At 49.6% G+C, this 15,083-nt stretch overlaps 1 protein-coding gene across 20 annotated transcripts in view; it reads right to left on the bottom strand.

Annotated features, from left to right (window-relative positions):
• Positions 1–15,083, bottom strand: part of LOC121570187 (baculoviral IAP repeat-containing protein 6-like) — a 141,888-nt gene that overhangs the window by 90,788 nt on the left and 36,017 nt on the right. For 12 of the 20 annotated variants that reach the window (XM_045221664.1, XM_045221675.1, XM_045221690.1 and 9 more), the window contains exons 7-31: positions 14,685–14,907; positions 14,294–14,460; positions 14,108–14,166; positions 12,475–14,001; positions 11,720–11,869; positions 11,205–11,430; positions 10,689–10,849; positions 10,339–10,470; positions 10,012–10,143; positions 9,667–9,833; positions 9,153–9,286; positions 6,744–6,905; positions 5,826–5,957; positions 5,616–5,713; positions 5,339–5,486; positions 5,039–5,172; positions 4,751–4,900; positions 4,435–4,622; positions 3,914–4,216; positions 3,645–3,744; positions 3,259–3,473; positions 2,856–3,064; positions 2,329–2,675; positions 1,086–1,305; positions 31–449 (exon numbers count right to left, since the gene is read on the bottom strand). In XM_045221664.1, coding sequence (XP_045077599.1) covers positions 31–449; positions 1,086–1,305; positions 2,329–2,675; positions 2,856–3,064; positions 3,259–3,473; positions 3,645–3,744; positions 3,914–4,216; positions 4,435–4,622; positions 4,751–4,900; positions 5,039–5,172; positions 5,339–5,486; positions 5,616–5,713; positions 5,826–5,957; positions 6,744–6,905; positions 9,153–9,286; positions 9,667–9,833; positions 10,012–10,143; positions 10,339–10,470; positions 10,689–10,849; positions 11,205–11,430; positions 11,720–11,869; positions 12,475–14,001; positions 14,108–14,166; positions 14,294–14,460; positions 14,685–14,907 — 5,903 coding nt within the window. The remainder of the gene's footprint in view (positions 1–30; positions 450–1,085; positions 1,306–2,328; positions 2,676–2,855; positions 3,065–3,258; positions 3,474–3,644; positions 3,745–3,913; positions 4,217–4,434; positions 4,623–4,750; positions 4,901–5,038; positions 5,173–5,338; positions 5,487–5,615; positions 5,714–5,825; positions 5,958–6,743; positions 6,906–9,152; positions 9,287–9,666; positions 9,834–10,011; positions 10,144–10,338; positions 10,471–10,688; positions 10,850–11,204; positions 11,431–11,719; positions 11,870–12,474; positions 14,002–14,107; positions 14,167–14,293; positions 14,461–14,684; positions 14,908–15,083) is intronic. The other 8 variants (XM_045221693.1, XM_045221695.1, XM_045221699.1 and 5 more) reach the window with 5 other exon arrangements.

The following is a 15,083-nucleotide window of genomic DNA, read 5'->3' as shown; positions in this document are numbered from 1 at the left end:
GCTACACCGCACTAGCCTACACTACACTACCTGTGAAGGTGCGCTCCCTCTCCTTCCCTCCCTGGTGCTTCTTGCCTGCAGACGCCTCATCCTCCACGCTGGCCACGTAGTCCAGCAGCCGTGACACAAGCATCACCACCCAGCTGATCATGGGGACGTCCAACACACCTGCCGCACACACAGACACACACTCATAGGCTGCTGGTTGAGTCCATGGTCCCGGGAGGCCGGTGCTGGTGCTGGGGCCAGGGACCCCTCCAGCCCCCCATCCTTGCTGCCAGCCCCAGTCCAGGGACCCTCCGGCTAGCCCACCTTCAGTCCTGCGCTGGGTAGCCGCCCGGGGCTGCTGTAGGGGGGACAGCAAGCTGTCCAGCAGGTTGAGCAGCCCCTCCAGCACGCCGCTGTTGCTCAGGGATCTTTGGCCGATGCAGGACAGGAGCATAAAGACTCTGAGGGAGGACACAGAGGACACGGTCAATCTCCGGAACATGGTAAAACACAATCGCTAAGTCTGGGTGGGTGCTTCTGATACATTCAAACCCATAAGTATCTTTATGTGACAACAAACCCCTATCTTTATGGAATCCAATTTCAATGGGCAGTAGTCAGTTTGTGTTGTGTCCAAGGAGCTACAGTTTGTCAGTGTGTGTGCAGCGGATTGTAGGGCTGGGAATTGCCAGGGACCTCACAATACAATATTATGACGATACTTAGGTGCCGATACGTATTGCGATTTTTATGATTCTATATGCATTGGGATTCGACACTGTGAACATATTGCTCACCAAATGTCTGCTGCAGACGGACAAGAGAGAGCCATGAGAAAACGAGTTTTGATCAGTCATGGAAATAAAAGTGCTGAAAAAACAAAATCGGGCTCCCTATTTAAAGACAGATGGAGAAGAAGCTATGAAGGAAAAATACTGGAGTTTTTGTGCAGGTACAGCAAAGTAGCACAAAAATAATATTGCGATATTGTCAAAAAGATACATCGTCAAAAATAATATCCTGATATGTAACTATCGATTTTTTTCCCGCATCACTAGTGGATAGAGATAGTTCCTCAGATGTATCATAAAGCCCACCTGTCCTGGGGGAAGATGAGCAGCTGCTCGGAGTTGTACAGCTCTTGCAGGACGTTGGAGAGGAACTGGCCCCACCAGCGCTCCCCTCCACACAGCTGCACTAGCAGCAGACCAGCGTGCAGACGGATCTTGGGCGTGCCACTAATACAAAGGTGCTTGAAGAGCTCCTCACAGGCCTGCGCGTGGAACGTGCTCTGCAGAACGGACGGGACTGCGTGCCCTAGAGGGAAGAACAAGGAGTGAGTGAGAGATGGAGGTCAAATGAGAGACAGGGAAAGCTTGAGGGAGAGAAAAACAAAATTGCAGGGAAAGAAACTGAGAGGGTATGTTAAATAATGAGGGAAATCGCAGAGGGGTAAAAAAGCAAGTGGTGGCCCAAAACATTTAATGACAAAATGCACTTGACTAAATCAAATAGCCTTCAACAGTAAAAAAAATAATTCACAGTTATTATCCTAGAAAAGGGGTTTCATATGAGAAGAAAACCCCAGCCCTTGAAATAGCAGCTCTTCACTTCAGAGAGAAAATGAAAGGCTCCATTCCACTGCTGTTGGAATTCACTGAGGGTACAGAGACAGTGCAGGTATAAAGCCAGGCAGCACCAAGTGGGTAATTCACTATTCTCTTTCACGAGAGGAGACTCATGAAACTGTATGACGAGCTGCTAGGGAGCATCAGTGGGGATTTGATGGGTGAGAGGAGGAAATTGTTAAGCACACTTAACAGCGCCGTGGGCTTTTGGTTAACTTTGAACGACTTTAAAAAGCGAGTTTTTATCAAAGAGCAACTTTTTCAAAGAGACCATACAGAACGGCTTGTGAGAATATGGATAGCAAACATTAAATATGTATGCTTTTTCAATTCAAAGGCAAGTGAGGGCAGAGAAATTAATTGATTCCTAAAAAGACGTAAGAATGAATTTGAAACATTCTCATCGCTTTAAATAATTCATGCTCAAACATGGCTATAAGGTCCAAAAATGCTTTAGGCTTATGCAAGAAGGGGAAAATACATGTATTGAGGAGGTGTGACTCACCAAGCAGATCAGACACACATACAGAAAGAAAGACAATACCAATGTCCCCTAGGGATGCTGTTAGGACAATGGACAATCAGGTAAAGGATGATATTGGTTTGAAGCTAGGCCAACATCAAAAGATGTATGAATATGGGATAGAGTCAGAAAAGTAGATCCCATCCCTGATACAGACCCTGTGGCCCTCCCAGACCTCAGATATCTCACCGTTGTTGGAGTGCAGCAGGCTGAGCAGTGTGTCCAGTAGGTAGCGGATGATGGTTCTCAGCTGCTCGGTGGATGAGTTCTGGATGAGCTCCCGGGGGTCGTAGGGTTCAGGCAGGACCTTGCGCCCGGCCCCCAAGGACACGCGGAGTCTCTGGACGGCGTGGTGAGCCAGGTTGAGCTGCAGCTGCAGCTGAATACAGTCCTGGTAGGCCGAAAAGACCCGCGAGTCCTCCTCCACCGCCTTGTCGGGCTTTCGCAGGAAGTACTGGGCGTTGTTGGCACTGTTGAGAGGAGGCAGGTCGATGTTCTGGAGTAACGTCTCCAGCCGGTGGCACGCCAGGTTGTACCTAGAGAGAGATGGTGAGTCAACTGGGTATGCAGTTTATGTTAACCGCTTTAGTATACATTGACAATAATTCTGGACTACTGTGGCTATGTCAAGTATGTAACATAAAACCTTTCCAACTCCTTGACTCACTAAATCAGACAATCAGTGAGCGAACTAGTGGAATAGTACGTCCTCTGACCTGCACTGGATGTCCTCCTGCAGGGCCACCATCATGGCCAGGTGCTGGTCCACGTCAGGCTGGCTGGCCGCCTCACTCTCCCCTCTCAGGGGGTCGTGCATCAGCTTCAGCTCGCTCTCCCAGGGCAGGATGTAGGTGTGGCCATAGTAGAAGCCCAATGGGATCTTGGCCCGGGCGTTGGTGCTGCCATAACGCCCAATCACAGTAATCTGTTGGGCGTAGATGGGTGTGATTGACAGGAGGACAGGTTAAGGTGTGGAGAAATAGTTGCTGTTAAGCACAGTCATTTCCTCACAGAATGCTCACAAAAAAAAATAACAAATTGTATTTTTCTTTGACGACCTTAGAGTTCAGATACTTATTCTAACCTATGAAATGGAGAGCGAGGACAAATGCCACTGACCTTCATGAAGCGGCAGACAGGGGGTGGCAGCAGATCGTGCAGGATGAGGGAGTGGGTGCTGATGTCTGTGGCCACTACAAGCCTGCGTCCATCCACCTCCTCCCCCAGCGTCCAGATGTCGATGGACAGAGAGGCCAGGTCCCCACAGGTTGGGATCAGAGCGTCTGTCAGCAGCACGGGACGACCAAAGTCCAGCGTCACAAACCTCCGCGCTCCTGGGACAAGAGGGGAGATATTTACACACACAAGAGCTTACCTAAACAACTTGGCTACATCTCAAATGAATCCCTATTTGTTATCTAGGGCACTACTCATGATATATCCTCTTGAGTTTAATTTACAACTGTTGACCCTGGTAAAGAGACACAAAAGCTAAGTGTACTTACCAGAGTGCATGCGCTCAATGATGATGGACTGCTGCGGAGGAGGCTGGAGGAAGTGAGAGGCTTGAGAGATGGCCAACGCCAGACCGCTGCCCATGGGGTTCTGCAACAAACACAGATACGCTTTTAAGTCAAAACATATAGTAAAATATTAACTTCTTATTTGAAATATTTTGCATTATTTGACAAATTGTAACAAAATTCCCTTGGTGTTCATGTAAAGCCCTTACAACATAACTACTGTGCTATTGAGAGTTGTGTATGTTACTGACCGGCTTGGCCTTCTGGCTGTTCTTGTTATGAGCGGCCAGGTTCACGGGCGGTGGGTCCATCATGGTGCCGGGAAAGAGCTGGGCCAGCTCCACACTGATGGCTGCCGACACTGCCTCATTGGGCGGGGTGAGCGGAGGCGTCATGAACAGCGGGGTGGTCTTGGGCGTCGGGGGGATGACATCAGAGGGGTGGATGAAGAAGCCGGGGGCGCTGGAAGGCACAGAGTTGTGGATGGGCCCCACGCCGGAGGCCGCAGCTGCTGCTGAGGTGGTCTGGTGCAGCTTTGCCTCCAGCTTGGCCTTCTGTTCCGAACACACACAGGATTACAACTCTGCTAATAGAACAGTCAACACCAGGATACGTGAAGTCTGACATAGGATCTTCGCGTATAGACAAGTGAGGGCTTAGATAAGACGTGTGTGTGTGTATACGTGCACCTGTGTGAGTACATGATTGCATGTCTGTGCCTTTGTGCAAGCGTATGGGTGTGCATACAGGTGTAGGTGCTAGAGTCCCTGACCTGTTGCTGCAGTTTGAGCAGCTGCTGTTGTTTCTCCTGGAGCACCTGCAGCTGCTGCTCTGCAGACACCATGGCGTGGGACAGCGACTGCAGAGCCACCTGGGCTGCAGAGCTCAGAGCCGTGGACGCCTCGCCTACCGTGCCCGCCGACATGCCACCCACTGCTGGGGTCACCCCAAACGTGCTCACTGGGAGGAGAGGGCAAAGGTCAGGAGTATCACTCAAAATCCCTGAGTAAGAAACGTGAAGATGCCCATGTTTAAATGTTTCCGTTTCACAAACGGTCTGGTTATAAAAAAGGAGGTGAGGTAGGTACCTGTGAACACGCTTGCGTCGTCCCTCTCCACCCTGGTGCCGTCGCTGGTGGAGATACAGGTAAAGTGCAGTGGCTCCACCTCCAGGAGCCCAGTGAGGGCCGTGAAGCTGCCCTCGGCCGCCGCACAGCTGCTTACCTTACCGTTCCCTGCTAGAGGCACACACACACAGGTTAAGTCACACACACCAGAGTACAGCACAGACCAACGTTTATTTCCCTGATAGTTCTTGATGAAGGGATAGGATAGGTGTAAGCAATAAGGTGGAATGTGGTGGGTGTTGTGCAGACCTGAGAGAATTTCAGAAAGGTCAATCTCGTCAGACTGGACGCCGATGCTGCTGTTGAAGGCATTCTTACAGGAGGAGCCACTGACCTCCAGGTCAAACAGCACTGGGTCGAAGGGGGAACTGTACAGGCCGTATCTGGGGAGGAGAGACACGGTACAGAGCATTACAATACACAAAGAGACAAGCTGGATTCAACACAAACTAGCTTTTAGTACTCTAATCACAACATTATACCTAGTGCTTTTTGGTTTCTTTAGGTCCTGATTGGTGTGTAAGGACACTATATGGTGAAAAGGCCTACCTGGTCTGTAGCAAAGCCTCCAGGGGAGTGAGGCGGTCCTGCAGTTGCCGGGAGACTGCGGTGAGCAGAGAGGCACAGGCCGTGCTGCAGCCCGCCAGGTCCTCATCCTTCACATAGTTCAGCAGCACAAAGTACCAGAACACCGACCCTGAGAGTGAGAGAGCGAGACTTACACACATGCCTTGCAAAACAATTCTGCTGACAATGCAGAAGACCTCTACCCATGCTCAAAGATAACAAAATCATGACATCAAGAAAAAACGTCAGTTCTACTTACCACCTGTTGCTGCTGCAGGCAAGTAGGGCATATTGTCCAGCAGAGCCTTCAGTAGACCCATGCCAAAGCCCTGCTGACTGGGTTCCCCTTTTCCATTACTGACGACATAAAAACAAGTTCCAAATGTGCACACCTACTACATCACACAGGCATCACCAAGAGTATGGGTCACGAAATGATGTCACAACATTCATGAAAAGCCTAACTCACCTAATACAAAGTGCAAGAAAGCGGGCGCATTTGTGGGCTATACTCCGACCAGCCTCAAAAAAACACACCCGCACAATGTCTGTCAGCCGTTTCCTTGTTTTCGTCAGCATAGCCTCCTTTCCTTCTCTCAGGCTGGAAGGAAAAGGTTAAAATACACACTTCAATATCATTGTGTGAAAATCCCAGAGCCATTTACATGTGGTAAAGGAACAATGGAAGGGGATAGCGCAAGGACGGCGTCATAAAAATCTGATCTAACAAAGTGGATATTCGTCAAATCCGTCATGATTTAATTGTTCTAACAGGCCCACAATGTGGTTACTAAAATCAGATTGATTGCTTTAGCTGTATAATATTTAGAAGTTGTCCTTTTTTGGGATTAGAAAAATTTTCTGCTAAATGCTAACTCCTGTTTGTATAAACTGGTAGCATAGCTAGCCATATAGAAATCTGTGGTGGTAGTTGATATAATAATATAATATGCAATTTAGCAGACGCTTTTATCCAAAGCGACTTACAGTCATGTGTGCATACATTTTTACGTATGGGTGGTCCCGGGGATCGAACCCACTACCCTGGCGTTACAAGCGCCATGCTCTACCAATTGAGCTACAGAGGAGATGCAGTTTTTAAGTGTAATGTAGTTGATTGGTGACGATGACGAACTGTATTGGGGGTTGACATCCATACAAGCATTATACTCTGATGTTTACCCTAACATAGCGTAAAATACACACATAATAGCCTAAATGTAGTGGTGGCAATGAGGAGATTCCGGATCCATCTCCCATGGCATTTCCATTGTTTTGGTCGAATTCCAATGATTTCATTACTGCATGTAAAGAGTAGAGAGATCTCAGTATCCCTATGAATATCATATCTCCTTCTTGCATCCCACTTTCATCCTCTTAGCCCCACCTGCAGGGTCCGTTGGAATAGACTCCAGCCAGCCAGCAGAGGCAGTCCAGGATAAGGCTCTGGGAGTGCTCTGTGCCAGATCCCTCCTCTTCCCGCTTACACAGCCCGTTCAACAGCTTCTCATGGAAATCTGGGAACTGCAGCATGGCACAGCGCTGGACTCTGGAGTAGACAGACAAACAGAAGGATCAGTTAGTTCTCATGACATAACATTTTTTTTACTACTATAGTGTAACAAGTATCAAAACATGTCAGTTCTCATAATATATCAAATGTTATTAGTCACATGCTTCGTAAACAACAGGTGTGGACTAACAGTGAAATGCCAACTTACGGGCCCTTCCCAACAATGCAGAGAAATAAAATAGAGAAATAATAGAAAAGTAAAACATGTAATAAAAGTAATAATAGATACACAATGAGTAACAATAACTTGACAATATATGGGGTACCAGTACCGAGTCGGTGTGCAGGGGTACGGGGTAATTGAGGTAGATATGTACATACACTGAGTGTACAAAACATTAAGAACACCTGCTCTTTCCATGACAGACTGACCAGGTGCATCCAGGTGAAAGCCATGATCCCTTATTGATGTCACTTGTTAAATCCACTTCAATCAGTGTAGATGAATGGGAGGAGACAGGTTAAAGAATGATTTGTAAGCCTTGAGACATGGATTGTGTATGTGTGCCATTCAGAGGGTGAATGGGCAAGAAAAAATATTGAAGTGCCTTTGAACGGGGTAAGGTAGTAGGTGCCAGGCACACCGGTTTGTGTCAAGAACTGCAACACTGCTGGGTTTTTCACGGTCAACAGTTTCCTGTGTGCATCAAGGACGGTCCACCACTCACAGGACATCCAGCCAACTTGACACAATTATGTTTGTTAGTCTTTTTTTTTTGTCATTATGGGAAGCCAACATGGCCCAGCATCCCTGTGGAATGCTTGACACCTTGTAGAGTCCATGCCCCAACGAATTGAGGCTGTTCTGAGGGCGAAAGGGGAGGGTGCAACTCAATATTGGGAAGGTGTCCTTAATGTTTTGTACACTCAGTGTGTAACTAGGAATAAAGTGACAGATAGTAAACAGTAGCAGCAGCGTATGTGAGGAGTCAAAAAAGTGAGTGGAAAAAAGGGTCAATGCAGATAGTCCAGGCAGCTATTTAGAAAACTATTTAGCAGTCTTATGGCTTTTCAGGCTGTTCAGGGTCCTGTTGGTTGCAATCCTTGGTGCATCGGTACCCCTTCCCGTACGGTAGCAGAGAGAACAGTCCATGACTTGGCTTGCTGGAGTCTGACAATTTTTAGGGCCTTCCTCTGATACCGCCTGGTATAGAGGTCCTGGATGGCAGGGAGCTCGGCCCACAGTGATATACTTGGTCGTACGCACAAGCAGTGCCATAGCAGAAGCCAAGCAGTTGCCATACCAAGCGTTGATGCAACCAGTCAAGATGCTCTCAAAGGTGCAGTGGTAGACTGAGGATCCAAGGGCCCATCTTTTCAGCCTCCTGAGGGGAAAGAGAATGCCGTGCCCTCTCCACGACTGTGTTGGGGTGTTCGGATCCTTTGTGATGTTTACACCGAGGAACTTGAAGCTCTTGACCCGCTCCAGCCCCGTCGATGTGAATGAGGGCGTGCTCGGCCCTCCGTTTCCTGTAGTCCATGATCAGCTCATTTGTCTTGTTGAGGTTGTTGTCCTGGCACCACATTGCAGTCTCAACGCCGGCGGTGATCAGGCCTACCACCGTCGTGTCGTCGGCAAACTTGATTGTGAGTGAACAGGGAGTACAGGAGAGGACTAAGCAAGCACCCCGTGTTGAGGGTCAGCGTGGCAGATATGTTGTCCGTCAGGAAGTCTAGGATCCAGTTGCAGAGGGAGGTGTCAGTCCCAGGGTCCTTAGCTTAGTGATGAACTTAGAGGGCACTATGGCGTTGAACGCTGAGCTGTAGTCAATGAACAGCATTGTCACGTAGTTGTTCCTTCTGTCCAAGCGGGAAAGGGCAGTGTGGAGTGCATTAGAGATTGCGTCATCTGTGGATCTGTTGGGGCGGTAAGTGAATTGGAGTGGGTCCAGAGTGTCTCAATGATGGTGTTGATGTGAGCCATAACCAGCCTTTCAAAGCATTTCATGAGTACAGATGTGAGTGCTACGGGGCGATAGTCATTTAGAGGTTACATTGGCGTTCTTGGGCACAGGGACTATGGTGGTCTGCTTGAAACATGTAGGTATTACAGACTGGGTCAGGGAGAAGTTGAAAATGTCAGTGAAGACACTTGCCAGCTAGTCAGTGCATGCTGGGTATATACAGTGCAAGATGAGGAAATAAAGCATATGATTAAGGTGTTGGGATTCTACAATAGTTCAGTGTTTCGGTGAAACAAAGGCACTAAGGAAAGCACCAAACCTTTCTTTCGGTATGGATGTCTTCTTAAACCTTCTGATTGTGACTGACACCTCCTGGAGCAGGTCGCAGCCGCGGAGGTTGTCAGGTTTCTTCGACTGAGCTGGAGAATCTGCTTTGGAAGTGGAGGCCTTTTCCTAAAATGGGAGACAGCCATTTCAAAAAACAGATAACAGTACAGTGGAACACCAGAGAGGACCAAATTCTAGAGCTATAAACTGTAAACAGAGAGAAAATGTCCTCCTTCAAGAACGGGACATTGCTGGTATGAGGAAGCCACATCAAAGCAATTTGACACCAACTTCTCACTGAGAACCTGGCAATGGCACTAATCTCCCACCAGATGGAGACAAAGGAGGAAGCTCCAATCAAGGCTATCCATGCACTCAACTTACACAACTCCATTACACAACTGCACAATCAGTCAGAAATGCCTCAGGTGTGCAGAGAAAGACTCCTGAAATAAACAGCTTTGATGTAAAATTGCATTCGTTTTCCAATGCTTTGCCATCTGTACCTTGGTGGCCTGTGCCCTCTGCAGCAGGGTGGAGAGCGAATGGCCCTTGCTGCTCTGCGGCTTGGCTGCGGGCATCCTCACCACAGGCCTGTGGCTCTCCTCCATGCCCTTGTCGCTCACCGCCTTGATGTGCACCAGGAACGAGCGGTACTTGCCCCCGGCCATGCCTGCAGGGAGGGGGACAAACCAGCAGAAACTACACTGTAAACATCTAACATACAATACGTATGACGGGGGGAGAGGATTCATAGCAAAAAGTTGAGGACACAAACTGGGAGGGACAAAAACAGTCATGGTAAGATTTCTTCAATGTGACTCAGTGTAAAAGTTTGCAGATATTGTTACCTTTGACCATTTTCGGGCTGGTGAGGCTAAGCATCCCAGCGTAGCCTGAGAGGTCCAGACCACTGGCCAACCACACGGGACCACACAGGATATCCTCCTTATGGTCCTCTAGGAAGGTGCACAGCCTGGAGCCTGGAAAGAGAAGAGCAATGCGATGAAACCTCTGCTGGGCTGAGGAACCCCTCGGATTGCTGCTTTACCCACAGAATCACCAGTAACACTAATCTACAATCTGCCAACGCTATCCACAAGAATCAAGTGTCAAACACTGACTGAGGAAAAGTCAGTGTCTATCAACCCTGGCTGCCTATCCATGCAGCTCTCTACCTGGTGTCTCTTCGATGTCCATGAACTGGATGTCGTCTGTGAAGTCTTGCAAAAGTGTCTGTCCGTTCCGCTCCCCGTTGGCATGGAGGACATGGGACAGGGGGAAGGAGATCTGTCTGTCAACTGCCGTCTCTGGAGAGAAAATGATTTTTTTAAACGTATTGACAGACAGTAGGCAGCAGAGGCAAATATGGACATCTAGAAATAAAAATGAAATATGATATGATCAATAATTCCCTGCAAAAGGCTAGTTATCTATGGTAACCAGTCCTCCTCTTCATAGTATGTGTTTCAGATACTGCATTTTCAAAATTAGCCAACGCAACAGAGATAGCGGTGAGTGTCCTCACCATTGACCTTGCCCAGACCTGGGGCCTTGTTCTTCAGCAGGGTGATCTGGATCTGAGGAATGTTAGTGATGTTGGCATTCATGACGAACTTGAAGTCCACGTGGCCCACCATGCAGGCCTTGGGAAGGACCAGTTCAAACACATGCTCGTCCCAGCTGGAGCTACAAACCACAAAGAAAACATGGCCACATTATTCAGCTACACAAATAAGATTCTACTTTCTAGAGTCTTAAAAGTCAGGATATAATAGGCTACTTTTGTTTTCAATAGGAGCTTGTGAGATGTCAACATAGTTAAAAAGGAACATGTAGATGTAGTCCTCAATGAGGAATGTATAGTGTTGTGTGTGTGTGTGTGAGAGAGAACATTCAAATGTACAGCCATTATGAAATAGTGTGTTTATGTATTAATGTGTGTGGCGTTTGCAGATAGACTTACGAGAAATGCCTCACTGACTACGCGCACACACCCAAAAGGATTCTGCGCACACACCCTGTCACGCCCACATGTCCGTACCTGTCGCTCTGCAGCTTCCAGGTGCGTGTGTGCTGGGCAGCGTCTCCATGGTGCTGCTGGTGCAGATGCTGGGGGTGGCGGCGCTGTTGCTGCTCCTGCTGCACCTCCACCCAGCAGGGCGGCACCGTGGCGGAGAAGCGCGGCGTCAGCGTCTCGAAGCGTGTCAATTCCACCAGCGACGTCAGGCTCTCCACGGCCAACGCTTGATCCACCAGGAGGTCAACTCCTTACAGGGAGGAGAGGTTGGCAGAGTTTTTAAAAAGGAGGCCACAGGACATAAACAATTTATGAATCCGGAAAATTGATTTTTTTTCACAGTCTGGACAGTATCATGTTGTCAATCAGCATACGATTTCACTGGAAAGAAGGTTCCATTAAGCGATGACTACTCAGTTCTCAATACCTATTAAATAACCAACAAAGGTGAAATGAGGCAAGAACAGGGATACAGACAGTTATTGAATGAGCAGAGAAAGAGCAGAGCCGTGAAGTGTAACGGGGTCTGTCTCTCCTACCTGTGATCCCTGGGCTTGAGGGGTTGGAGGAAGGCTTTGTCCCCTCCAATAGCTGTTCAGCCCCTTTAGAAAGGGGGCCATCGACAAAAATGTCGGCGTCATCTATATCGTCACACACACCTCCAATTTGAAGGAAATGAAGTTCTCCACCTGGGGTGGGATTAGATGACAGTAGTAAGATTGAAAACATTCGAAATATGAAATAGATCCAAAAGTGACATGTCTAAGAAGTAGGCCTAAGTGCTTGGCTGAGAAGATGGCCTGCGACAAGACATTACAACTATACAGACATTATTTTAAATCACAACTGTATCTTTGTTCTACCAAAGAGGAAATGGAATTCCCCTTAAAAATCACTCATGCCTGCTATAAAATATATATCTTATATTACAACTTGTTCCTTTTCCGCTCTCGTTGAAAGCCAGCCTGCAGCAGAGACTGTAAAACATCTGGAGGACCAGACCACAATACACATGATGAAAGACAAACCTGACTCAGAAGAAAAGCTTTAGCAGTACCCCATCCCTAGAACAAAATCCCCCCCCCAGGCCTCGCTCACATGTCAGCCACACACACAGCGTTGCAGGTTGCTTTTTTGCAGTCGTTTTCAATGTTGTATCATACATACTAGACACCTATCCAGCTGTTGTGCGATATATTACAACTATTAAAATGATAGTAAAACATCTGCACCATTAAAACCTGGGGAATCGAAGTAGCGACATTTCTGCCCTAGATTGTGGCGCAGTCCTCACCTTTAGTGCAAGCGCAAAGGCGGTCAGTCCCGGAGCAGTAGGTGACGGCGACGAAAGGGTCAATCTCATCCACCATCCCGTCCTTCTTGGGCGGCTCCACTTTGGCCAGGACCTCCAAAGTGGACAGGTCCAGGATCATGATGTACCCTGCCTGAGTGGTGACCACCAGGTGGCCCAGTCCGGTAACGTCCGCCTGCTTCACCTTGGCGCTGCTGGGAGCAGCTGTGCTGCTAGTACCAGTCCCTGGCCCACACCCATGGCCACAGCCAGAGCCGTTTTTAAGCCCACGCTGAGGTGTCTCCTCTGGGGCCTCCTCGCTGTCATCCTCCCTCCCGTCCAGTACATCTGGCGGGAGCAAGATGAGGGAGGTGACGGCGTCCCGGGGGTCTCTGATGTGCTGCACCTTGACAGGCTCCTCCTCCAGAGTGACAATGCGTGTGGTGTAGTTGAGCTTGTAGAGAGCCAGATAGCCTCCACCACCACAGCCTCCCAGGGGCCTGGACGGCTGTTGTTGCTGGTCAGGGGGGGGCAGGATGAGTGGGGTCTGAGGGGGAGAAGCGCAGGGAAGGGCCTCGTGGCCATTGGCCAGTGTGGGCAAGGGCTGGAGCTCTCCCTTACTGCGGCTGCAGAGAGCTGAGTGGAGGCGGTTGAGGTTGTTGAGGGCCTCCACCTGGTTGATGGCGCTGAGAGACTCCACGGAGCAGGGCTGCAGCCCCACAAGCAAGTGCACGCCGTCTGAACAGGGCGTGATGGAGTCCACATAGAGGTTCTCCTCCTCTAGCTGCTTGGGCAGCCGCAGACACTGCACCAGGGCTCCGGGCCGTGGCGCCAGCGAGCTCCACTTGTCCCCATCCAGGGCGGCTAGGTTTGCAGCAGCATCTGCAAACTGCTGGATGTAGGTGATGGGCGGGTCCTGGAGCAGCAGCTGCTCGTGGGTGTCGAACTCCATCTCGATGATCTGCGGCACGGAGAAGCCCTCCTCGTGCAGCCCCTTGCTCATCAGATTGTTCATCTGGGCAAACACCTTGCCCGACGACTTCTCGTCCGACTCCTTGATGCTGTAGAGCAAGAGCACAGGCATAGTCCTGCGCACGGCGGGCGCGGCTGGGTTTGGCGAGCCCAGCTCCATGGGAGGGGGGTTACAGGTCTCCATCTCCACAGGGCCCTGGTCAGGCACGGCATGGGGGAGCTCTGGGCCCTGAGTCCTGAGGGGGCCGTCCATGGTGCGGCGGGCGGAGGAGGGGGGTGGGGCGGCAAGCGGGGAGCTGGCGGCAGAGCGGTAGCTGAGCAGGCCTCCAGCCAGCAGGCAGGGGAAGGGAATGTTCTGGTGCTCCGCGGGCTTCTCCTTGGCCTTGTCGGCCTTGACCTGGGCCAGGGAAGGGTTGGCCCCCAGCTCCTCCAGGTCCTTGACTGTGTCCTCCAGCACGCTGGCCACCACCTCCCACTGGAGCTTCTCTGGCTGCTGCAGGAGGCTGAGTGCCGTCACACCCAGGCTCACCTCCATGCTCTCCCTCTGGGAAGTCTGGCCTGGGAACAGGAGAGGGGACAAAAATAAAAGCGATAGTTCAACTTACGGATACCTAGAAAGTCTACGGACCAAAAGAGTAACAAGATTTGAAGAGTGGCTTCATACCCGTCACAGACTCTGATCTGGAATGCTCTTCACTGTCAGAGTCCTCCAACTGGTCATCACTGGCAGAGAGATAGAAACGAAAAGAGGTCACATCTATTCCTAACACATTTCCTCTTTTACACACACTTAACTCCATTGAAACTTTCATTGACTAGGTGTGCATAGAGTAGGTGTGTCCAGTAGTACCTGTCCCCCTCTAGTTTTGGTATGTCTGAGCAGCTGGAGGAGTCCTCTAGCCAGGCTAAGGTGGGCCTCCCGGACTCCTGGGTCCCCAGGGCCAGCTCGCTCCCAGACAGAATCAGCTGCCGCAGGATCGCCGGGTCGTAGGGGTTGATTTCAAATTTCAAGTGCACCTGAGGGGAACACAAAACATCATGAATCATCATATCATATTTACAAACATTAGTAATAACCTTATGCACATAGTTTAATGTATTGTTTATTCATGCCATCTTAAGTTTTATGTTTGTCAATTAAGTCTGACGAATGGGCCCAGACATCCAGGACAAAACATGGAGGCAGACATCAACAAAACTGTACTTCATGTTTCCCACCTAGCCACGCAGCACGGCCTTACCTTCATGAGCTTGGACAAGTCCCAGATGCAGATCTTGCCACGCTTGGTGGCGGCTGCCAGGAAGTGGGGGCAGCTGCCGAAGCCGTAGCAGGCAATCTTATCTGAGCCATCAGCGGTGGGGAACTGTGCGGGGCTGGTGGCCAGCGTGACGGACAACGGCACGTTCTGGGTGTGCTCACCCTTCACAAATGGACAGTTGGGGGAATGTCGCTCGTGCTCGGACCTGATGGGGAGGTTGTGGGCATAGTCATTATGTTGTTGAGAGGTAAATGAATGTGCGATCTGAAGGTTATGTGGTGTGTGTGTACAGTGCAATCGGAAATATATTCAGACCCCTTCACTTTTTACACATTGTTACGTCACAGCCTTATTCTAAAATGGATTAAAATAATGACAAAG

This window comes from Coregonus clupeaformis, chromosome 1 (genome assembly GCF_020615455.1).
Source record: "Coregonus clupeaformis isolate EN_2021a chromosome 1, ASM2061545v1, whole genome shotgun sequence".
Classification (NCBI taxonomy): Eukaryota; Metazoa; Chordata; class Actinopteri; order Salmoniformes; family Salmonidae; genus Coregonus; species Coregonus clupeaformis.
This window is presented reverse-complemented; position numbering and strand designations above follow the sequence as displayed.